Below are 22,409 nucleotides of genomic sequence, written 5' to 3' on the forward strand. Positions count from 1 at the left end.
AATAAGTACTGTAATAAATTAATAATTATACTCTGTATTTATTAATGGTCAAAATAGTGTGGACAAGTGTACCAAATTTGACCTTCGATTACTTTTTTTTTTTTTTTTTTTTTTTTTTTTTTTGAGGAAAATCTTCGATGACTTAGTAACAAACCAAATCATGTGAGATTTTTCGATATTGTTAGATTCGCCTCAATGTGTAGTTTATAATATAATTTTCCTTTTTTTTTATATAATATTTGTATACATGAACTAAGGATATTTATTGGTAGTTAAAGACGCATCTTAATGATAGTGCAAATAACAATAAGCACAATACTAAGGTCATAAATTAACTAGACTTAAATAATTTAATTGGAACAATAATTAACTTCCAATTAGGTACGGAATCAAGGACGAGAAAAATAATTTAGGTAACAAATTGAGAATAAAAGGAAACGACTCCCTCTGTTGTTGAAACGCATGTTTAATTATTTTACATTGTAAGGAAAATTAATGATTAGATATCACATATATCAAGTATTAAAGCATTAAATTAACTTTGAAAATAAGAATATTGCACTGGGGATAGGTAGATATTTTAGTAAATAGCAATAGTTGCATGGGAGTATCCAGATATTTTGATAAATGAGATAGTTGCATGAAAAATATGTGTATGTATGAGAGTAGTGTGTAAAAAAATAATAATGTAGCAAACTAAAATTAAAATGAGATTGAATTATTAAAATTTAATATTTTTTATTGCTCACCTTTCAATTGCTTTATAAATACACAATATTTGTAAGTATTAAGATTTCAAATTAAACCACTTCCCCTACATCTTTTGCTCAACTCAATTTGATTCCAATTTTCTTATACCCATCTTCTCTTAACCATTTCTCCACCTTCTCCTTTGATTTCTAATTGACACGATTTTCGAGAACACCACTGTAATTACGCCACGTAAATGGTTCATTTTCACATGATTGTTAATACTTGTACACGTTTTTCATGCTATCTAGATCACATTTAATTTGCATTAGTGTAATAATTATTTACAAGTCACTTGGTCAATGGTAAAACGTCTTTAGGCTTTTAGCCATCACATGAATTTTCTTTTTTTTTTTTTTTTGAAACAGTATCACATGAATTTTTTTATGCTAAAGATTACTTGCATTGGCAACATAAGCGTTACATAAAAAAAAAAAAAAAAAAAAAAAAAAGGGTTGTTCTCAAACTTTGTTATTAGGCTATATATATATAGGTGTTGGCTATTGCTTTTTTTCAAAGTGTAATTCATAAATCATTTTTTCTTATAATTACAAATATATATATATATATATTTTTTTCTTGTGTTGTGAGACAATGGGGGGTTTGGCTGAGCACAATTGTGAAGTGTTGCTAGAAAACACATTGAAAGTGAGTTGTATGAAAATTGGTGTTGAAGAAGAACCAGAGATTCAGGCTGCTGTGAGAGTTTTATTGGGAGGCTTGGGTGAAGACGTCAACCGCGAAGGTATCAAGAAGACCCCGCTTCGTGTTGCCAAGGCTCTCCGATACGCGACTAGAGGTGGTTTTTTTTTTTTTTTATTCTTTACTCGTAATAATAATTTTTTTAGTTGACACGTTTCTTTAGTCATGTTTGTCAATTTATAAATTCAACCGTTAATATCTTTAATTATTCCCTTTGCCTCACATTACAAACCTTGTATTTTTTTTTATTTTTTTTTAAGAATACAAACATTGTATTCTTTTTTAAGTAAACCAAAATTAAAAGCCTATTTCTATTTAAAAGTTCAAGAATTTGACAATATTATCCACTTTTTGATTTTTTTTTGAAAAGGTAAGAAAAATACACATTTTGGTTTACTTAAAAAGAAATACAGGCTTTGCAATATGAGACGATAGGAGTACCAATAAGTAAAAATTATAAAAAGTAGATGTTTAGAAAATATATATTGTAAAGAATCTAATAAAATCTTATGACTACATTTTTCATTAAATATATATCACGTAAACATGGTCAAAGGGAAGTATGTGAATAATGTAAAATTCAAAACGCGTCAACTAAAAAAATAGAGGAAATATATACGAATTATATGTTTGCTTCATTTTTCATTTTTCATTTCAACTAGCTGTTAAGTTGTGCTTACATATATAGTCTGACTTATGCTCTGTACGAAGTACGGAGTATAATCTAATTAGTACATATATAGAATTATGTCCAGGAGATCTCAGTTTAGGTCATTGGTTGGGTTCCATTTGGGTCTAGTTGGGATCGTTTGGTTTTGAATTATGCTCAATTATTGTGTCATGTAGATCAAATTCTAAATTAAGTCACTTCTTTGGGATAAGTATAGTTATTTTGGGCCGTTTTAATTATTGACACCTCTATATAGATATGACAAATGTGTCATGTCATGCTTTATAATCCACACCTCTTATTTTTCTTTTCCCATGTAAAAGTAATTGGGCCCACCCCTTACCTTTATTTATTTATTTTTTTTCACGTGAATGAAAGTCTGGTAAAAAGTAAATGGGGTCTGCACCACATACCGGTCTTTCCATATACTTTAACCATAATTTGATTATCAAACCCAAATACTCCATCCGTTTCGTAAAAACTAAACACTTTAACTTTTGCACTGTTCATATGCTTATATATAGAGATCCCTTTTTCACGAATATGGGTCTTCAAAATTTGGACCCGACGGATCCGGGTCCTTTGAAAAAAAAAAGGGATCCGAACATGGCTCGAATATAAGACCATCTCCAATTGTGAGACTTAAAGGGTTTTTTTAAGAGAGAGACAGTATTTTTTGCAAAGAATACCAATAAGTTGGTATCTAAACTTAGCAACTCCAAAAGAAAGTTGCTAAGTTTAGATACTCAATTTTGAGTCTCATTTGACAAAAAGTGTGGGCCCTTTATCAATATTATAATATATTTTGTAATTAATTTAAGTTTTAATTTTTTTTTTTGAAAAACTTACAATATGGATTTGGTGGGCCATAAATTGAAAGTGACATTAGTATACTTTTGAGAGTGTCACCATTGGGAAATTAGACTTCACATGAGTTGTTAAATTGAGAAGTGGGTTGGGTATCACCATTGGAGGTAAAAAACAACTCATTTTGTATTTCAATACTCAAAGTTGAGTCTCACCAATGGAGATGGTCTAATATTTGTTGCAAAAATTAGGCAAAAATGTGCAGGATCCGTTTTATCCCGGAGCTAGTGGACCCGTCATTCGAGTCTCCATTTTCCACACCCAACGGATCTGAGTTAGGTCTGGATCTAAGGTATAAAACAGATCTGAGATGGACTCGGATCCAGATCCGACCCGTTGCCATCCTTAGTTGTACCTAACAAATACTCTATTTTTCCCTATTTGTTTGTTCCATATACAAAATGTGCTTTATCATGGAATGAACCAAATGTATACACTATGCTTTCTAGTATACAATATTTATACTTGGATGGGAACAGTTGAATAAAATATACACACTTGTTATTTGTAAATGTAAGTGCATAAGGCTCTTGGCACTGATATTTCTACCTATATCAGGTTACAAACAGAACGTGAATGACATTGTGGAAGGTGCTCTATTTCCTGAAGCGGGTCTTGAAGATGATAAAGTTGGCGAAGCAGGAGGAACCGGAGGCATTGTCATTGTTCGAGATCTCAATCTCTATTCAAGCTGTGAATCTTGCTTGCTACCATTTCAAGTGGAATGCCATGTGGGTTATGTTCCATCCAGGCAAAGAGTTGTCGGCCTTAGCAAACTTTCTCGGGTTGCTGATGTCTTTGCTAAGCGCCTCCAGGATCCACAGCGCATGGCAGATGAAATATGTTTAGCTTTGCAATGTTCCATCGAGCCAACTGGTGTTGCTGTCATCCTTGAGTGTCTTCACATCCATTTTCCTACTTTAGAGTCTACCATAGTTGATCCATCCCAAGAAGGGTGGAAAAAGGTGGTGGTATCCTCAGGCTCAGGTGTTTTTGAAAACAAAGAAGCTGGCAATGATATGTGGACTGAGTTTTTCAGGCTTCTGAAAATGAAAAGGTTGGTAGCTGACAGAATTCAGAAGAGTATTTCTACCGGTCATTGGTGCCCATCCCAGGCTCCCTCAATCAGTGCAATTCCATCTGATATGGTCAGTGCAGTTGCTACGATTCTTAGGACTTTGGGTGAAGATCAACTAAGGAAAGAAGTTATTGGTACTCCTGCTCGATTCCTTAATTGGCTGATAAACTTTCAGACTCGTGATTTTAAGATGAAGCTGGATGGTTTTGCAAGTAAGATATGGGAACCTCGGAAATCAGATGGTGATATGAAAGGCAACATGAAGATCCATTCTGAGCTGAACTTGCCGTTAAGGTCACAGTGTGAACATCACTTGCTTCCATTCTATGGAGTAGTGCATGTAGGTTACTTTTCTGCTGTAGGAATGACTCCTATAGGGAAGACCATTCTTCAGTCAGTTGTGCACTTCTATGGTTCCAAGCTACAGGTGCAGGAGAGGCTCACCAAACAAATTGCTGAAACTATGGCACCTCTTCTTGGTGGAGACATAATAGTTGTAGCTGAGGCTAGTCATACATGCATGCTTTCTCGAGGTGTTGAGAAGTTTGGGAGCAGCACAGTCACCATTGCAGTTCTTGGTCGATTTTCAACTGATCCAAAAGCTAGGGCATTGTTTCTGGAAAGCCTTCCCTTTACTGAGCTCTAGTCATGAATGATGCTTTTAACATTTGCTGCTTGTTTGTTTATTATGTATCTTTTGTTGTATCAATTTGTGAGCACTAGTCATGAATGATGCTTTTAACATTTGCTGCTTGTTTGTTTATTATGTATATTTTGTTGTATAAATTTGCCCCTTGGAAGACAATAGAGGTTTTGTGCATAATTGGTTATATCGTACTTGCTTGTGATGATTCCATCAAAATTTGTTTACTTACATTGAGCCTCCAAAATAATCCATATTATTTAGTTACTGCTCTGCATAAGATTGTAAGAACATCACTATATGTAGCAACTCATGAGCAACTGAACAGGCATGTCCAAATATGGAACAGAAGCAATAGCTGCAAAAACCAGCACCTTTCTGTATTGCCTAAATACATGAATAGCTGAGTATCTTATCAAATCTTTGATTCCAATTTACACAAAAGCTTAACTGTAACTGTTGGAGTGAAATGTGTGTTGCACTGTTAATCAAATCCAGATCTAATTACTTTGCCTTAGCTAACGATTTAATGCCAAAAACGTCATTTACAAGCCAGCAACAGTTTGCTCCATCTTATTGTCATTATTAATCACCAGTGTTATACAACACTGAAAAATTTCCTCACAAAACAATTATTAGATTCCATGTATGGAAACATGAAAGTTGTGACAGAGATTAGTCAGCACAAGGTATATTTATACAATATACATACATCATGCGCATTGTTTGTAACTACAGATAGCTAGATGTTGTACATACATATACATATCAAAACATCTTTAGCCACACGTCTGTAACCTCAGTTTAATCAGAGTCTAACCACAAGTGCCGAATCTTGTGCCATTTTACTGCTGCTTTAGGGTGTCGATGTTCTGGAGATAGTGAACGAGATTCTTGCCGTTTGGGACGATAATGTTTAGAAGATTTCGAGGGAAAAGTTGGTTCAGATACAGAAATGGCCGATTTCAAGGGCAAAGCTTCCTCAGAATCAGTTGCAACACTTGCTAGAGTTATTGAGGGCAAAGTTGGCTCAGATGTAACTGCAGCAGATTTTGAGGACAAAACTTGTTCAGAATTAGTTGCAAGAGATTTTGGGGACGAAGTTGGCTCAGATGTCACCCCAACAGATTCTGAGGACAAAGTTGGTGCAGGTGTAGCTTGAGGTTCCACATTCTCATATCTTTGATTTTTATGAGAATGATTTGCAGCTGAGGTTGACACTGAGTTTGACTGATATATTGTATTAGGTTCACGAGGTATATAAGGAAGATGTACTTCATTTGAAGACAATTTTGTTGTAGATGCCACCAGAGGATCATTATGTTTATGAGCTTGATTCATTGGCATCATAACACATGCTATTCCCAGAAGCATTACTGTAAATATCAATGTCAAGATGGACATTCCTGAAACCTGCATTTATGTAATGTTCAATATATAGCAACTACAACTGAAAATGCTTAATTAACCTCAAATGGTAACTAGAGGCATAATTAGAACTGCAAGAAAGCCGGGGAAATATAGCTTGGCTGCTTGGACATAAATATTGGATATGAAGTCTCTCAATTCAATCAGAAGATCAAAAGTTTCTACTTGCAACCATCCTGCATAATGGTCAGATTGCATTGCCAATTGTACACAAACTAGATGCACATGAGTGGTAAGAACTAATACAGTAGCATTTATTCAGTGCAAAATATATCCTAATGACCAAAGTTTCGCCAATTGGATGGGGTATCCATGAAAATTCTTTTATTCCAAATAAACTTCATAAGAATGGAAATGGGGCCATGTCATGCTAGCAAGTACATTGATGGCACACCCCAAGCAAACTTAGAGTAGTACTATGTAATGCCAGTATGCCAGAAGTCCCCATCAAGTAAAACAGAATTATTTACTTCTTTTTTTTTTCCAAATGTTTTTATTGTATTGATTATATATTTGCGTTGGGCCAAAATTGTGCATAAGCACCTATGCAATTCATTGCCAGCTTGAAACTCCAAAGTCACATAGGAAGTCAAAAAATCGAAGATACTGTTATCTCACTATCATACACTCGTGAAATATTTATGATAATGTGAAGGTACAAATTAATCAAACTAGAGAATGCATGTTATCTATTTTTTTATGTGTCCAACTTAAAGGGAAGCACATAGGTTGATTGGATCACTGAGACAAAATTTGTAACAGATTCTTCCATGACACCCAGACTAAAGCTAGCTCAAATCTACGATGCATAACTAATGTAAAGTACTGTATTGAAAATATTCAATTTTAAAACTTTAACCTTCCTAAAACGAATATCAAAACCAAAAGCATTATGCCAGGGCAACCAGAACTGAAACATTCTAGAATTTGAATATGTAGTGTAGCACAATAACATGTGTATAGAAATAAGGTCTAGTAGACCTCCAGTCTCTAAAGGTACAAATTATAACAACAAAAACAGGCCACCAGCTTCATAAATTATAGGCCTCCGAGTCATAGCCAAAGACTGAATCAGTTCTAGCAATATTAAGTTTTATTGTTGCATAAATTAAACAGCAGAGAGAAAATTGATAATGAAAAGAAGCAAAAAACACAGTTATCATGCAGGTATGTAAGTGCATAGGATCTAACCTTCTCTTTGACACCATCTACAAAGACATTACTCCGGTTAATCCATTCTCTAGACTCTTTACAAGGAATGTTTTTGTCCGCGTGTTCCAAAGAGTATCTTATCATGTCAACAATTGTCAGTTCACTTGTTGGATCGGAGTTATCTGTAAAGAGTTTTCTTTTAAGTAATTTTCTTGACAAACACTATTTTCTTTTCAAAGAAAGGCCATCTACTCCGAGTCATTACCTGGTATGTCAAATATCTGTTTTGCTGGTGGCACACCCAACTTCTCTCCTAAGTAAACGCGGACACGTGCTCGGTCCCCTAGAGAAAGTAAATCACCATGTGTGACTACAATAATAGGCTTATCATCTGCAGTTAGAAAAAACACAGTTAATGGTGGTTACCTCTGTATCTATTGAGGGACAATATACTGCTCGTAACCGAGAGAGAAGCAACAAGAAGTTGATAGTATAGGGTGGAATACATGCATACCTATATGAGAACTTTGTCGAGCAAGATGATCAACAGAAACAATATGTTGTACAAAATAACAAAGCACGGGAGGATAAAAAAAACATGACCAAGAGAAAGCAGAAACCAAACCAAAAGAGCAGTAGCTCATCCAAGCTAGATTTTAATACATGCAACAAATGTGTATAGTGCATCAACCAGAATATAGAGGTTTACTGTTTAGTTTAACATTGCAGTATGGCATTTTTGTTTCTCATTTTTCTTATACCCGTGCTTTTACAAGGAAAATACTTAGTACATAAACACCTTTAATCATACTCCATCATTTAATCATTAAATACTCTCATACACTTCCTTAAACCAAGATAGACCATGCATGAACATGCAAATCACATACACACATATAGGCTGATACAGCCAATAAATTCAAGAGCTTCAATACCTTTGAATGACAAATACGGGCAGCTAAAAGTCTTGGCCACCATTTCCACATACGCCTTGTCTTCTTTCTTGTCACTATTCATAGATCTAAGGACTTGAAAGCCATTTACAACAAATATAACAAAGTTGACCTTTCTGATCACAGTGGAAGAAACACCACTCTGTTGAGCCTTGCATTTTAATGACATCTTCAGGTTAGAAGCATCTGAATCCCTACACCAAAGCACCAAGACAGAGTCATATTATATAATTCACCCTGGTGAAGCAATGTCAGTACCATATCAAATTATCATACCTGATAACTAACCCTCCATGACGAACCCCTTTGGTCATCCAACGCTGAAGTATATCATCATTATCAGCAAAATTCTCCGACAAGCTACGAGTATCAAACAAACAAAATGAAGTTGAACCTCGGGGAATCATATATTCCTGAAGGAAGTAGGTCCCCTCCCCGGTAGATGGGTTATCTGACATAAACAACCAAATAGTGAGCTTCATGTATCATTCTTCTGATTGCAGCAAACTAGTAGCAGTAAAACATAGAAAAAAAAAGGGGGGGGGGTCAAATCGCATAAAGGAACAGGGGAGCTGAAAATACATGTTACTTGGGCTCTTTCTGATGCAAACTTGTCATCTTCAAACACTCTTAATATTCTGTTAACCAAACTGCTTTTCCCAGATCCTGTAGGACCAATTAATAAGAGCGTGGTCGTTTTTGGTATAGCATAATTGCTGAGCTTCTTCCCACCAGCATTAGTGATCCATGAACCAGGGTTGTAGCTGCAAAAATTTGGTGATTTATCCAAGATTAGTGTTCAATTTCCTCACTTAGTGGAGGTTTGTTAATAACTCTCTTCTCTTCTCTTGCTCCTAGGCTATCTCAAATTCTCAGTATCTCATATTTTCACATATCCACTTCACCCATGCAAATGAGATTTCTTCTAAAAACAAAAAATATACATCCAATTTCAAAAATACAACTGCCTACAAATTTACAATGACAGGTTTATACAAAGTACTCCCTTTGTTTCAAAATAATTGAAACACTTCCCTCTTGTGGAACCTTAATAACTGTCACAGTTCCTTATTTGGACATGACCCACCATTATGTTTTTATCTCACCAACTATGACAATTATATTTTTCCCTTTCTCACATGTCCCATTTTATTACAATATAGAATGATTCCATTAACTTTACTTTATCAAACAACTCACTTAAAAGTCCCCACTCAACATTTTCTTAAAGTTTGTGCCCAAATGAACGTGTTTATTATTACCAAAAAAAGGGAGTAATTGATACCGTGAGGTAATGAACAATGAACTAGCTGAATCCCAAGGACTTGGATAAATCTGTTCATCACAAGATTCACAAGTATCACAGCCACCACAACCCATTTAAGGCTTTAAGTATTACTAGAGCTATTTAAGGAACCACTAAGCTGCAACAACCATCTAAGGTACTGCCAAACATGTACGACCAAATGTATTTTAAGTACAACCAAACCATCCAATAAACAACCAAAAGTATGGTATTGGTTTGTTTTATTGATCACAGAAATCAACAATGAGCTACTCATACTAGTACCAGTACTAAAAAGAAATATTTAACCTATGGATTGATAACATAACCCTAATGATTGATCAAGGATCTCAATCCAAAGAGTAAACACAATTAGATGGAGACTTTGGGGTTAAATAGTCATATTTAGTGAATAGAAGGGATCAATATGTGCTCCCAAAGATGAGAGACTTTTCCAATATTTAAAACTAACAAGGACTAATCCCTTCTGAAATATCCAATACTAAAGATAGTGCTACTATGAAACTAACAAGGACTAATATCTTCTAACAAAGAAAGTATAAGCAAGAAACACAAAATCCAACTTCAAAAATACCTTGAATCAATAGTTTTTTTTTTTTCTCCGTTTTTTAGTTGCAATACTTTGACTTTCATGCTTGACAATACACAAAATATCAAAGTAGAAAATTTTAATCGGAAAACCCATCAAAAATCTGAAGCAGTATACATGAACAAAGCAAGTAAAACTTAAGAGAACAAACCTCAAAATTTTACTCTTTGCTTGATAAAGTCCCTCTTTCCGAACCCACAATTCATCATAATTCTTCATAATCTCATTGTAAGCATTCTTCCTTCTCCTCAAATTTCCATCAAATACCACCGAATTTGAAGAATTTCCATGACTCACTTCATCAAATTCATTAAAAACAAATTCATATGACTCACTCATTGATTCATCACCATCCCTGAACCAACAAAACCCCTTAATAAGATCAACATTCAACCAAACAACAAACCTATTAAACCATCATAATTTACTAAAATTACTCTATATCCCCTATAAAACAACCAATTACCTGTAAAATGAGGAAGGATGAGCTGAATAATCTGGGTAATCATAATCCAAGGATGATAATTCTTCTTCTGTTTTAAATTCAAACAAGGAAATATTCAAAATTGCAATAAAACCCCATTAACACAAAATTACAACTTTAAACAATTAAGCAAACAACATTAAATTTTGAATAAAAATGATTGAAGCTTTGCGGACGCTAACTACTAGCTTAGTTGATTCAAGTCTCGAGATGGTTTCCAAAACCGGGCCGGGATCAAAACCCGTCTACATCATGCCTAACACTCAATTTAAAAAACGGAAACTTTGAAGAAAGGAGGAGAGAGATAATACCAGATGTAGAACAAGGAAGATTATCACCACCCATTGAAGCTGAACTTGCTTCCCCCTCGAGTAGCTGCAACAATGACGAGATTCGGGTTTATGAATTGTTCCTGATTATTCTTCAACTGAAGCACATTAATTATTTAACTAATACTTTTTTGAATTTTTAAATAATAATTATTTATTTATTTATTTTCAGGAGTCACTCACTGCATAGGAAATGGTAAGCTGTTGAAAATTGGAAGTTTTTGCTGGCTGCCCAGATCAAACTTCAGCTTCAGTATTAGATCAGAAAATACCAGTTAATCAATTTGATCTAGAGGTAGTCCCAGTTAATCAATTTGATATATAAAATTTGTTTATCAAATGACAAAATTGTAAATAAAACAACAATTTTATATTAAATATGGGCTCCACTATTATTGATATATTTACGAAAATGTCATCATAACTGGACATATATGTTGTTTTATTTACCATTGTATCATTTGATAAATAAATTTTGTTTATCAAATTGATTAACTAGGACTACCTCGTATTAGATTTATAAAATCACAAATTTAATATGGAATAACATAAACACAAAATACAGGGGTGCTTCATCACATTGCCACATCCACATGGGTGCTATTGGTTGATTTTGGAGTATTAGCTTAATTTTTTTTTGTTAATTAAAATTACAACGCATAAATATGTTGTTTAATTAAAATTTTCAATGATTGTTTATATTGTTTAAAGTGAAATTGCATAAGTTATCACAAAAAATAAAAAGTTTGTTTACTTTTTTTTTTTTTTTGAATAGACTTTATTTTTTTTTTTAGAACTTTTTTGAATTTATCTTATACAAAATATTATTCGAACCTCATCACAACTTATATATTTATTTACTAGATTTAAACCCGTGCGATGCACTACGGGTTTTATTCATAGTTAAACTTAACACTTAATATTTAATCGAAATAACAAAATATTAATACACAATATTACTATTTTTTTAATCTTATACAATTAACTATTAAGGTTCACATAAGTTCCAGTTGATTGTGTTAGTTGATAAGTTGCATAATTAAACTCGCCCCCTTGAATTACAAATTAACATCCTTTCAAGAATTTCATGATGTTCATATTCTAAGATACATTTTTTTTTTTTTGCTCGAAAAAGAAAAAGGATATATTTTTACTTTCAATGATTTTTTAATTTTTAATTTTTTGTATCTAATCTAAAAGTGATTTTTTTATAATTGATCGTGATTTCATATTTTTTTTATTAGTATTATTTTAAAAAAAAATATTTTATTATAATCACTTCTTATATTTTTTTTATCTAATCCAATTTTTGTTTTAAAAAAATGAATTGAACGCGAATTTCATTTTTTAATTTAAATAGTATTTTTGTATATATATATGAAATAAAATAAATTCTCTTAGATTAAATTTTCAATTTTAAAAGATTATATGTTATTTTTATAATAAATTTAAACCTTTAATTTTAATCCTACGTGGCGCTTTAAAATAATAATCCTACGTGACATAATCCTATACGTAACGCTCTAAAAATACTAATCCTACATGACACTCTAAATTTTTTTAAAAAAAGTAAAGTCTGGCTCTCTAAAAACTCGGGAAAAAACTCCCCTTTATATATATATATATATATATATATATAGATTTATATATTTTTTAATTAGATTTTCGAACAAATCATCACAACTTATTTATTTATTTTTGAACAAATCATCACAACTTATTTAAGTTGTAAATTAAATTTGGTAAACCTTATCAAAATTTATTTTTCCTAATCTATTAACTATTACTAAAGCAAAACATTGCTGACATCATCTCTCCTCAAAACTGTATATGTGTCGTTTTCTTATGAAATTTTTTCCCGCCTAAAACCATTGATGATGTCATTTTTTTTGTGATAGTTTTTTTTTTTTTTTTTGAAGGGAATTTTTTTTTTCTTTTGTGTGATACTTCGTAAACAAGCTAATTAAGTTCTTTCAACAACTTTAATATAGAAAACCGAAGTATAGTAAATTGAATAGTAATTGTATTCCTTTCTTTTGATTTAAAGATCTATCATTCCCTCTCCTCAATTCCTTAACACTAATATTCAAACGTCCAGAAATTTCCTGAAATATTCAAACTGTATTTCTTTTAAGAAATCTCCTTCCAATGAATTTTTGACAAAATTGAAAAGATTCATTGATACGAGTCCTATACTATAATTTTTTTTATCAAAACCATGCATCGCACGGGGATAATCTAGTTATATCCTATTTAAATTGATATGAATTTATCTAAATAAGGAGAATACTGTAATGATAACAATGATTGAACATTATTATCCTTTACAAATACAACGGGATCTAACAGACGTGAGACGTGCAGTGTATTTTTAGATGGGAATGGTTGGATGTGTACATTAAATGATAAGTAGAATTTGGTGTTTTTGTTATACTAATCCTAATTAAAATAAGTATATTCATAAATCTAAGGGGCCGTTTGGTTGGGGGTATTCAACAAAGGGAATGGGAATCAACGGGAATCATTCCATTTGTTGTTGTTTGTTAGGCCACTTTTCCATTCCCCTTTACCCCCTTCATTCCCCCAAATCCCTCTAAATTCATTCCCCACCCCCCCTAGCCTTTTCCATTCCCTTTCCTTAGCCAGCATTACACCACCATGCCTACACCAGCCACCACACTTCTACCTACCCCCACCGCACAACCACCACCCAGCCACCTCACCGCTTTTCCCCCGGCCATCGCTGTGGTGGTGTTGGTGGTGGTGTTGTGGTGGGGTGATTTCCTTTATATTTTTAAAACAAACAACACACTACATGGGATGGATTTTCATTCAATTCTCTTTCATTCCCTTTATTTATTCCATTCCGATTCCCCTGCGCGAACCAAACGGCCCCTAAATTAAATACTGAGTATATGAATCGGAACATAAGAAAGAAAGATGATGCTAATGATGGCGATGACATTGCCCAAGCTATACAACAACCACATCCAAACCCCTTCTTTCCATTCAAGTTCATCAAAAGCTACATTAAAAAACCTACAATTGTAAGTTGAATTTCAGTACGTGTTAATAATTTAATGGGTACGGTTGCTTGATTATTTTTACACTCGTGTGTTTATATGTTTCCTTATTTTTATTTTTTTAGAACATTCCTCTACCCTTTTCTCAAGCAAATTTCGGTGGCCTTGGAGACCCTTGCACTGTTTATTTGACAATAAGTCAGACATGGGAAGCCACAATGCACATCAAAAGCAATCAACAGGGGAAGATTGTGGCTTGCTACGTTAAGAAAGGAGTCCAAGAACTCATAAAGGGTGAAGGTGTTACGTTGGGTGCAAAGTTTATTGTTGAGCTAACTAGTATGAATCCACCAACTCTTAGTTTGAGAAGATATTGATAGGTATTCTGGTATGGACCCCTAGTTATCTAACATTATTAACTCTTTGGTACCTTTTAACATATATTATTTTGTGTTGATGTCACTTTTAATAGATGATTAGCACATGAAACTTTTCAGTGTAATTTTAATTTAGTACGTTCAAGGTTTAGTTTCAAATATAGTTTAATAACATTCGCCAATATATTGTTATCAAATGAAGGCAGAAATTTCTAAAATGATGGATGTTTTTTTAGGTTTTTATTAAATTGATACATGAGAGGGAGTATTATAAATTCGACTTAAAGAGGGAGATATAAACAAACTTAAATAAAATCACAATACCTTACACCAATTAGTTCAATATTTTTTGGGGTGGGTGGCCTATGGGGTGGTTGCTATGGAAACAGCTGCCAATACTTTTGACTTTATATTTGTGGCTCACATAATCGCATTACGACAAAGAGTTAAATTATGCTTTGAAAAAATAAAGCTATCTCCCCCTGTGTGTGTGTGTGTGTTTTCTAATAACCTGAACCGGATTAACCACCAGGGATTCACCACCAGTATGGCAGCATATAACCTACTGTGTTAAAAGGAAAATTACTGAAAAGAGTTGCAATTAAAATTAGTTGAACAAGTCAGAAATGACTGCTTACTCGACCGTTAACTGCTTAAATATATTTACAAGTAGCTACAATGAGCTTAATCAGTTAATCACTGTGATCCCTACCACAATTGTTTTTGTGTTGGATAAGAAATAAGGAAAATAAATGAAATAATTACATCTCTATGATCCCTCCATATTAAATTAAATAAAAATATGAGTTAAAAGTCACTCAGAGATAGTGACTCGGCTGTAGGGGTGACGAAACAGCCAACAATGGGCCATCTTAATATTCCTGGCTGCAAAGCTGCAAGGCTGATCCTGAATGAGGAACTCCAATTGGGGGATGCGTGATTGAACTGCTAGAAGCGACAATTCAGTTAGTTCATAAATTTGATAACAAATGCTTTGAGACTCATAACAATCGATGAAATAGAAATTTCAACCTTCTCGGAGGGCCTTATCATGTTTCAAAATATCAAAGTTAGTTTACCAACCTGAATGAAAGTGACAAGGACGGATCAACTGGAGGAGTCGCTCCATTTCGGCAAGGAGAAAAAAGTGACCAGAAAACTGTATTAAAAAGAAGCACGTCAGTTCTCAGTTGCTCACAGAATCGAGAGAGAGAAGTTTAGGTTCTGAAACTTGGAGTTGGGAGACACGAAAATCAGCAAGCCTATTTTAAAAATAACAGCTTTTACATTGCACAAATATATATACATATTTGCTTTCCAATTACAAAACATTTTTCTCCAAAGCAGGCAATGACAATTTAAGGTAAAATTATTGAGGTCATAAGCATAGCCCAAACCTACAATCCTTACCAGGCAAATCCTAACAAATTTTCCCAAGTGAAGCAGTTTGAAGTATTAATCATAAGTTTTAGGGTCTAATATCTGCATATTCAAGGACTTGATCATGCAGGAAAGGTGTCTGCAAGCCTGCATGTACATTCTAGTGTTCTACTAATACTCTAATAGTAGGGATAAAATTGTTTCACTGGAGCCAAGAAGTTCCAAGAACATAAGGCTGAAGTTGCAAGTCAACTAATAAAATCTAGTGATTCAAATGCGAATGAATCGACCAGATTACAAGGAACTATGCAGTTAAATATAAATTGACGTTAGGAGAAATGTGAGATACCCATGTAAATTTATTGACGAACTTAAGAAGCCCTACCAAGTACCAAGAGCCTAGAGGTACCTTTTATCAACAAGCCTAACTGGAAAAATGCCTACCTAACCAGCGTTCTAACATTTCGTGTAACACAATGCTTACGCAAAATATTACCTGACTGCTCTGGATGATCCTGGAAATTAGAGCAAAAATATATATCCTGCAAGGTCAAATATACAACTTTAGATGATCGAACAGAAGGCGCTGATTTCGAAACAAAGTACACCACTTCCAAGTAATTTACTGAGCATTATGTGCTAACCTGCCGTGTGCCTCCAGATACACTAGGTCCCATCTCTGCACACAACAATGGCATTATTAAACTTGAGGAAGTAAAATATAAGATTAAGGCTCATTACAGCAAATGTCAAAAACAAAAAAAAAACTTAAACCTACAATTTAACAAACAAGTTTCTCCTCAAGATTATAATTTCAAGGGAAAACAGAATCAAGTACAGTTGATGGTCAAGCGAACAGTTGTCATTGACTCTCCAAACAGAAAAAAGAGCAAGGAACCTAAAGCACCTTTATTTGCGAGAAAAATCAACAATTTAAGCAAACAACTAGAAAAATCTAGAAATAATCCCATCATTATGCCTCTTAATTCTCATACCCGCTTACACTAGCACACCACAGCAGAATAGTTTTCAGCAATCTAGTACTCATAGTGACTGCTTCTAAATAAATGGTGATCATAATCAACATAGATCTCTTACCTAAAGCTGAAACACCAGGGTTCACAGCCAATGACAGCCCAAGGAAACAATCATCTGGCTTGCTGTCGAAGTCCCACAGGTTCAGTTCAAGGTTTGGCTTTGTTTCTGTCAAGCAAGAAGGGCAATTAAATATCATCGAAGGAATTACTGAATTAGTACAAAGCTGGTTCGACATAATATGTGGTGTTAAATGCTTACTCGTATACTCTGGTTTGCTCTGTAAAGGATCATGAATTGGACGAGGGACCCATGAAGCAACCTGCCACATAGCTCAAGTAAAGTTATCAATCAAACACAGGAAAGACCTTATGAATTTAAACTTGCATTATTACATACATTGAAGAATGGATGCTGCAGCGCCTGCTCTGCTGTTGGCCTCTTAAGTGGATCCCAAGAACACAGTTGCTGAGAATCAAGAAAAAGTGATATTCATACTGTCATTCACACGCATAATCACGGAAATAACTAGAAAGAATGAACATGATCATTAATACAAACATTTAACGGGCATAAATTTTCTACACAAGGAATACATACGCTGATAAGATCAACAGCTTCCCAGCTAGCATTTGGGATGATGTCCGACAGATTCACAGGCAAAATCTAAAGATTTAAGGAAAAAACCATGATTTAGAAGATACAGCAAGTCAGCAATAGCACGTAATAGGTAGATAACTAGAATATTTCTAACCTGAGAATGACAAATATTGACCAACTGTGCGTGATTATTTGCATCCGGAAACACAGACCAATTAGGAGCACCAAGTATACTGCATATTTTGTACAGCTGATCTATTTCACTGTTCATAGATACCATATCAGCATAATATCACCAGATACAGAAATGGATCATAATAGTAAAATAACGCACTTCAATCCAGTTCTCAGCTAATATGCATAAACTAGATGAAAACATGTAGGATATGCATAACATTCACTGCTCAAAAAAAAAAGGTAAGCTTCATAAGCAACCAGGAAAGAGAACTTTAGAACGGAAATTATAGTCATGTGTCTCATTTTTAAGTACAAAAGAAAAACTAGTTTTTATATATTAAAGGAAATTCAGCTTTTATATGAACCCTTCTCAAACTGGTATTTGAATTTATTCTGGCCATATATGACATCATGTTCTTAAATATGGTACAAGCCACAAACATTCTTAGATAGGCAACATGAAAATAGTATAGGTCATACACATATATTTTGTGATTTCTTTGGAAAATATGTCTATGCAAGTTCGTACTTTCCTCTTTCCAAACTCTCAAACACTAAGAAGCAAGGGGCAGGAGCAACCATCACTAAGATAAGGTAAAGAACATAAACCATAACGAAATTTAAGTTTTTCCAACGGTACAAATAAATTGGCAAAAACATATGCCCCCAAAGAACATGTCAACCAAAATTCTACAAATTACTCTACTTAAAATAATTATTTCAAGACAGAACACTAAGACTAAATCAAACATTACCTTTCTCCGGGGAAAATAGGACACAGGGTAAAAAGTTCAGCCATTACTGCACCAATTGCCCACATATCTGCAATAATACAAAAGCATTTAGCAGCTTGCAAGGAAATGGAGAAATGGACTAATGAACATCTAGGACAAAGGAACGTAAACAGGTAGTATACACAAGTGAGAAGAAGAAGAATGCTAGAATTCACATACTACTAGCAGGGATATAATAACAAATAAATAAATAAAGGAAACAATACAGCACTTAATGAAAGACATTATCAAGGCAGTGAAAGACATTATTGATTGATGAAAAAAGGACTGGCACTCAATGAAAAAAATAAAAATAAAAATTTAAGAGAACAAACCAATTGCAGGAGTGTAAGTTGAAGACTTTAACAGAACTTCTGGGGCCCGGTACCTGGAAGACAATACAAAAATCTATATGAGATGATGCACTTGATAGTTTTAGTGCTTTACACATTATTGAAGATGCAGATGCACATAAAACATGATGATAACTGCAGGAGCTCTTTAGTATATTACATAATTATACTGTATATGCATAGAATAGATATGACAAAAGGGGAAGAATTTTATACACTCACCAGCGTGTTGAAACATAATCAGTATAAGGAGGCATTGATGAAAGCTCCCTGGCGAGTCCAAAATCAGCAATTTTGATCACATCATTCGTTACCAAAAGATTTTCTTTTATGGGCAAAATTCACAAGAAAATTCAAAGGTTAGAGTGAAAAAAAAAAAGGCACACTTAGAGGACAGAACATATTTTATAGTCACTAAATGAAACTTCTGATGTGCTGATATCCCAAGGCATGGCTAAACATCATACCAGGTTTTAGATCCCGATGAAAGTATCCATTCCAATGCATGTGTGCAAGCCCTTGAAGAACCTGAGTCAAGAGGTTTCTTATCTCTTCTTCCGAAAAAGGTCTCTGCCGTTCCTTCATTAAATGATATAGATTGCATTCCTGAAGTAAATACAGGTTAAAATGGAACCTTCAACAGTAACCAAGCAAGCAAAGGCATGGTGTGACTAAACTGGTAATAAGTCTAAAAAAGATTCATTGGCATAATCCAGTAGCCTAACTTATTTCCTCAACAGCCGAAACTTAAAAATTATAAAGTCTTTCATCATCTCTATGCAAGAGACTGGATATACTCTACAGCCTCATTCATGCATTGTGTTTTTTGTCAATGATGAGAATTACCATTTAGGACATGGAATCAATCTTTAAGAGGCACACACAGTAAGCATAGCTAATTTATGGAGTTTTTAGGTTAAAAACCAAAGTTAAGTCAGTATCCAAATATTACATATGTTACCAAGATTGCATATAACATGATGCTTAGAAACTTACCATATATTCAAATATAAAAAACAGCTCATTATTTTCTCGTACAACTTCTTTCAGCTTTATGATGTTGGGATGACTCATTCTACGGAGGGACTGCAAAAGAAGTAGGTAGCTTGTCAGGGCACTATCACAGCATGAAAGCAAATAGTGCTACAAACGAAGCCTGTAGTATTCAATGTTTCACATTAGCCATGGTAAACGTAAAAATACCTTCACTTCCCTCAAATTTACACATTCTTCCCAAAAATAGAACTTCCTCTTCATTTTCTTGACAGCAACCTGTAAATAAAAGGAACAGTCCATCGATCAATCTGACAAACCAGGTCTAACAACAAATTCAAACCTCAGCCATCAATATATGATATAATACTATCACAAAATCAAAAAAGTAGCAAATACATAAGAAGCAAGTATAAAAGATCCACACAAATCACAACTAAACAAAAGAGAGAGCAATAACAGCCTTTTCTAATTTGAAAAAGGGTTCACTGTGGTCCATTTAGGTTGAGAAAAAGCAGGTCACAGTAAAGGGTTTCCCATAAAAAAATTGAGTTATCTAGGCTTTAAGCAGCAAAATCTTCCAGAAGTGCTTGTATTATGTAGGTGTCGATTTATGTGGTGAGCATAAGAGGCTAGACGAATAAAAGGGATAGCCTCGATTTAAAAAAAAAAAAAAAAAAATGCATATTGTAACTTAGATAATAGAGTATAGGATTAATTGAGCAATAATGATATTGCCAACAAATTAATCAAATGCTGATAAAAAATAGCACTAGTATTTAATACGCTGCTTGGAAGAGACTAGATAGAATAGTGATGTCATGAAGAGAGCATGATCAATCTAATGAAACAATATTCACAAGTACACAGAAACACAAAATGATAGATTTTCTTTGCTCCAAAATTGCTACACACACAAAAAATAAATTAATAAATAACGATGACACTACCATGAGGTATTTAAAGAACGACTTACAATCTCATAATTCTCTCTATTGACAGCCTTATATACAGTTCCACAAGTTCCATCTCCAAGCTCTTTCAAAAGTTTATATCTGCACATAACAACAAGAGCATAAAGAACAAATCGAATAACATGGTAAATATAAGCTAATTTTTTTTCCGCAATGACTCCAACACGGCATAATACTAACCTGTCCATTATTCTAAAATGAGGATACACCCGTACAAAATTGTCAATGGACCTCTAATAGCCTCCAAACATAACTTTCTTTTGGGACAAAGTCTTTGTTACTTGTTTGTTGATGAAGGTTAGTGTTCAATTGCACCACAATATGAAAAAATTTGTTGAAGACCTGATTCTCATCATATAGATTTACAAAATCCAACGAAAACGCTATCAACATGCTTAGTTTCAGCCGCCGCAAACTGCTTCAATCAACTGGTACCATCTAAAACCCACCAGCAGGAAAAGAAAAGTTGCTTAAACAAAAAATTGTTTCACTTTACAGAAAAGAAAATACTCCACTTAATAAGTTTCATTTCCATTTACTTCTAATCTTTCCCATATGGGACACCTGCATAAACACACATCGAAATCAGTTAATCACAGTATATCTATATCCTACTTAAAATACCCAAAAATAAAAAGCCAACATAATCAAATTAACACGTCATAAGAAGAAACAAAAAGAGCAATTACCCAACAAACAAAAATAGATATCCAATTACACACTCTACAGGAAGAAGGGTTGCTATGTTACTCAGACTCGGCTAGAAGTTCAGACATGGATACGTGCCCAAGTGTCATAATATGAGTATCAAATACAGCCATCATACGAAAAATAAGCGCGATTTAATCCAATCTGAAGTGTGTCGATCCGGGGAACTTGAGGTCAAATGGACAGTCAGTCGGAATAATAATAATAATAATAATAGTAATAATAAATATATAATCCAGAAACCCCAAATCTGTAACAATTATCCCTCTCTAGGATGAAAAAACAAAGGATTTCTACCATATGCTCATCGAAAATTTGGATGAAATTTCACTACCCAACAAATAAAATCTAATCCAAAAATAATATAATTGTATTAATTAATGCTAGTACTGTTTTTTATTCTCTGGGAATTACAAGAAATATGCAGATTATCAGAGAAAAGCCTAAAAATAAATAAGGGGATCAAACAAACGAAACTCAATGAATTTTACAACTATTTTTTAATGAAATTGTACAAGAAAATAAAAAGGGCAAACAAGAACGTAGCTATAACACACTAAACACGAAAAAGATTGTATATTATCACACATATCGATCAATTGAATTTATGTAGAATGAAAAATAATGCAATTCAAAAAATAAATAAATAAATAAAATTAAAGCTAAAAATCCCCAAATTACGATAACAATATATATTTAGAAACAAAATTAATCAAGAAAAACCCTAATAATCGAATAAAGATTAAGATCGAAACATTGGAGCTTACCCAGGAATCTCACAATTTGCAATTTTAGCCCAAAAAAAAGGGAAAATTCAGAGGAAAAATAATGTGAATATTCGGATCATAAACAATGTACCAGCGATTTCTTCGAAAAGAAGATGAGGAGATGAGAGAAAAAGTGAGGAAAGAGAGAGTTGAGAGAGTTGAGAGAGAGATAGAGAGAAAGGGGTAAATTGTTAATGGAGTTTTGGCTTAAATTTCACAGAAGAAATTCAAGGAGAAGAAACCAGATAAATTTATATTTTAAATAAATTTTAATAATTAAAAATAAGAAGAAAAAGAT

At 33.6% G+C, this 22,409-nt stretch overlaps 3 protein-coding genes across 9 annotated transcripts; 1 reads left to right on the plus strand and 2 right to left on the minus strand.

Moving 5' to 3' along the window:
- The first annotated feature begins 735 nt into the window (after nucleotides 1-735).
- On the plus strand, nucleotides 736-4,923 carry LOC110687790 (GTP cyclohydrolase 1-like). 2 transcript variants are annotated; one of them, XM_021864426.1, is made up of 3 exons: nucleotides 736-1,549; nucleotides 3,548-4,757; nucleotides 4,835-4,897. In XM_021864426.1, the coding sequence occupies exons 1-2, from the start codon at nucleotides 1,345-1,347 to the stop codon at nucleotides 4,711-4,713; spliced, it is 1,371 nt and encodes a 456-aa protein (XP_021720118.1). In that variant the 5' UTR covers nucleotides 736-1,344; the 3' UTR covers nucleotides 4,714-4,757; nucleotides 4,835-4,897. The 2 variants fall into 2 exon arrangements, with proteins under 2 accessions (XP_021720118.1, XP_021720117.1); XM_021864425.1 differs by having other exon boundaries at nucleotides 738-1,549; nucleotides 3,548-4,923.
- A 331-nt stretch (nucleotides 4,924-5,254) lies between these two features.
- Nucleotides 5,255-11,226, minus strand: LOC110687791. Of its 2 annotated transcripts, XM_021864428.1 has the most exons (10): nucleotides 11,135-11,226; nucleotides 10,934-10,997; nucleotides 10,605-10,671; nucleotides 10,290-10,493; nucleotides 8,826-9,007; nucleotides 8,520-8,694; nucleotides 8,226-8,437; nucleotides 7,556-7,681; nucleotides 7,330-7,472; nucleotides 5,255-6,123 (listed from the first exon to the last, which is right to left on the minus strand). In XM_021864428.1, the coding sequence occupies exons 2-10, from the start codon at nucleotides 10,965-10,967 to the stop codon at nucleotides 5,515-5,517; spliced, it is 1,752 nt and encodes a 583-aa protein (XP_021720120.1). In that variant the 5' UTR covers nucleotides 10,968-10,997; nucleotides 11,135-11,226; the 3' UTR covers nucleotides 5,255-5,514. The 2 variants fall into 2 exon arrangements, with proteins under 2 accessions (XP_021720120.1, XP_021720119.1); XM_021864427.1 differs by lacking the exon at nucleotides 11,135-11,226 and having other exon boundaries at nucleotides 10,934-11,128.
- A 3,707-nt stretch (nucleotides 11,227-14,933) lies between these two features.
- Nucleotides 14,934-22,366, minus strand: LOC110687793 (serine/threonine-protein kinase MHK-like). 5 transcript variants are annotated; one of them, XM_021864429.1, is made up of 19 exons: nucleotides 22,112-22,366; nucleotides 21,176-21,200; nucleotides 20,817-21,074; nucleotides 20,639-20,717; nucleotides 19,873-19,941; nucleotides 19,666-19,755; nucleotides 19,137-19,275; nucleotides 18,892-18,994; nucleotides 18,652-18,704; nucleotides 18,299-18,365; nucleotides 17,521-17,629; nucleotides 17,367-17,432; nucleotides 17,166-17,234; nucleotides 17,028-17,088; nucleotides 16,830-16,934; nucleotides 16,376-16,410; nucleotides 16,228-16,273; nucleotides 15,435-15,510; nucleotides 14,934-15,299 (listed from the first exon to the last, which is right to left on the minus strand). In XM_021864429.1, the coding sequence occupies exons 3-19, from the start codon at nucleotides 20,822-20,824 to the stop codon at nucleotides 15,224-15,226; spliced, it is 1,251 nt and encodes a 416-aa protein (XP_021720121.1). In that variant the 5' UTR covers nucleotides 20,825-21,074; nucleotides 21,176-21,200; nucleotides 22,112-22,366; the 3' UTR covers nucleotides 14,934-15,223. The 5 variants fall into 5 exon arrangements, with proteins under 5 accessions (XP_021720121.1, XP_021720122.1, XP_021720124.1 ...); XM_021864430.1 differs by lacking the exon at nucleotides 21,176-21,200; XM_021864432.1 differs by having other exon boundaries at nucleotides 14,934-15,296; nucleotides 20,817-21,200; nucleotides 22,112-22,364.
- Between the last annotated feature and the right edge of the window lie 43 nt (nucleotides 22,367-22,409).

The sequence above is a fragment of the Chenopodium quinoa genome, unplaced genomic scaffold (genome assembly GCF_001683475.1).
Source record: "Chenopodium quinoa cultivar QQ74 unplaced genomic scaffold, ASM168347v1, whole genome shotgun sequence".
NCBI classification, from domain to species: Eukaryota; Viridiplantae; Streptophyta; class Magnoliopsida; order Caryophyllales; family Amaranthaceae; genus Chenopodium; species Chenopodium quinoa.

Excerpts from the sequence above, each read along its gene's own strand:
- LOC110687790 (XM_021864426.1), top strand. The coding sequence starts at position 1,345 with ATGGGGGGTTTGGCTGAGCACAATTGTGAAGTGTTGCTAGAAAACACA. Across the intron at positions 1,550-3,547 it reads TCTCCGATACGCGACTAGAG|GTTACAAACAGAACGTGAAT; the intron begins GTGGTTTTTTTT and ends TACCTATATCAG.
- LOC110687791 (XM_021864428.1), bottom strand. The coding sequence starts at position 10,967 with ATGGGTGGTGATAATCTTCCTTGTTCTACATCTG. Across the intron at positions 10,672-10,933 it reads TCTTCCTTGTTCTACATCTG|AAGAAGAATTATCATCCTTG; the intron begins GTATTATCTCTC and ends AATTTAAAACAG. Across the intron at positions 7,682-8,225 it reads CCCGTATTTGTCATTCAAAG|ATGATAAGCCTATTATTGTA; the intron begins GTATTGAAGCTC and ends TTCTAACTGCAG.
- LOC110687793 (XM_021864430.1), bottom strand. Across the intron at positions 19,942-20,638 it reads ATAGAGAGAATTATGAGATT|GTTGCTGTCAAGAAAATGAA; the intron begins GTAAGTCGTTCT and ends TTTTATTTACAG. Across the intron at positions 16,935-17,027 it reads GAGCAAACCAGAGTATACGA|AAACAAAGCCAAACCTTGAA; the intron begins GTAAGCATTTAA and ends CTTGCTTGACAG.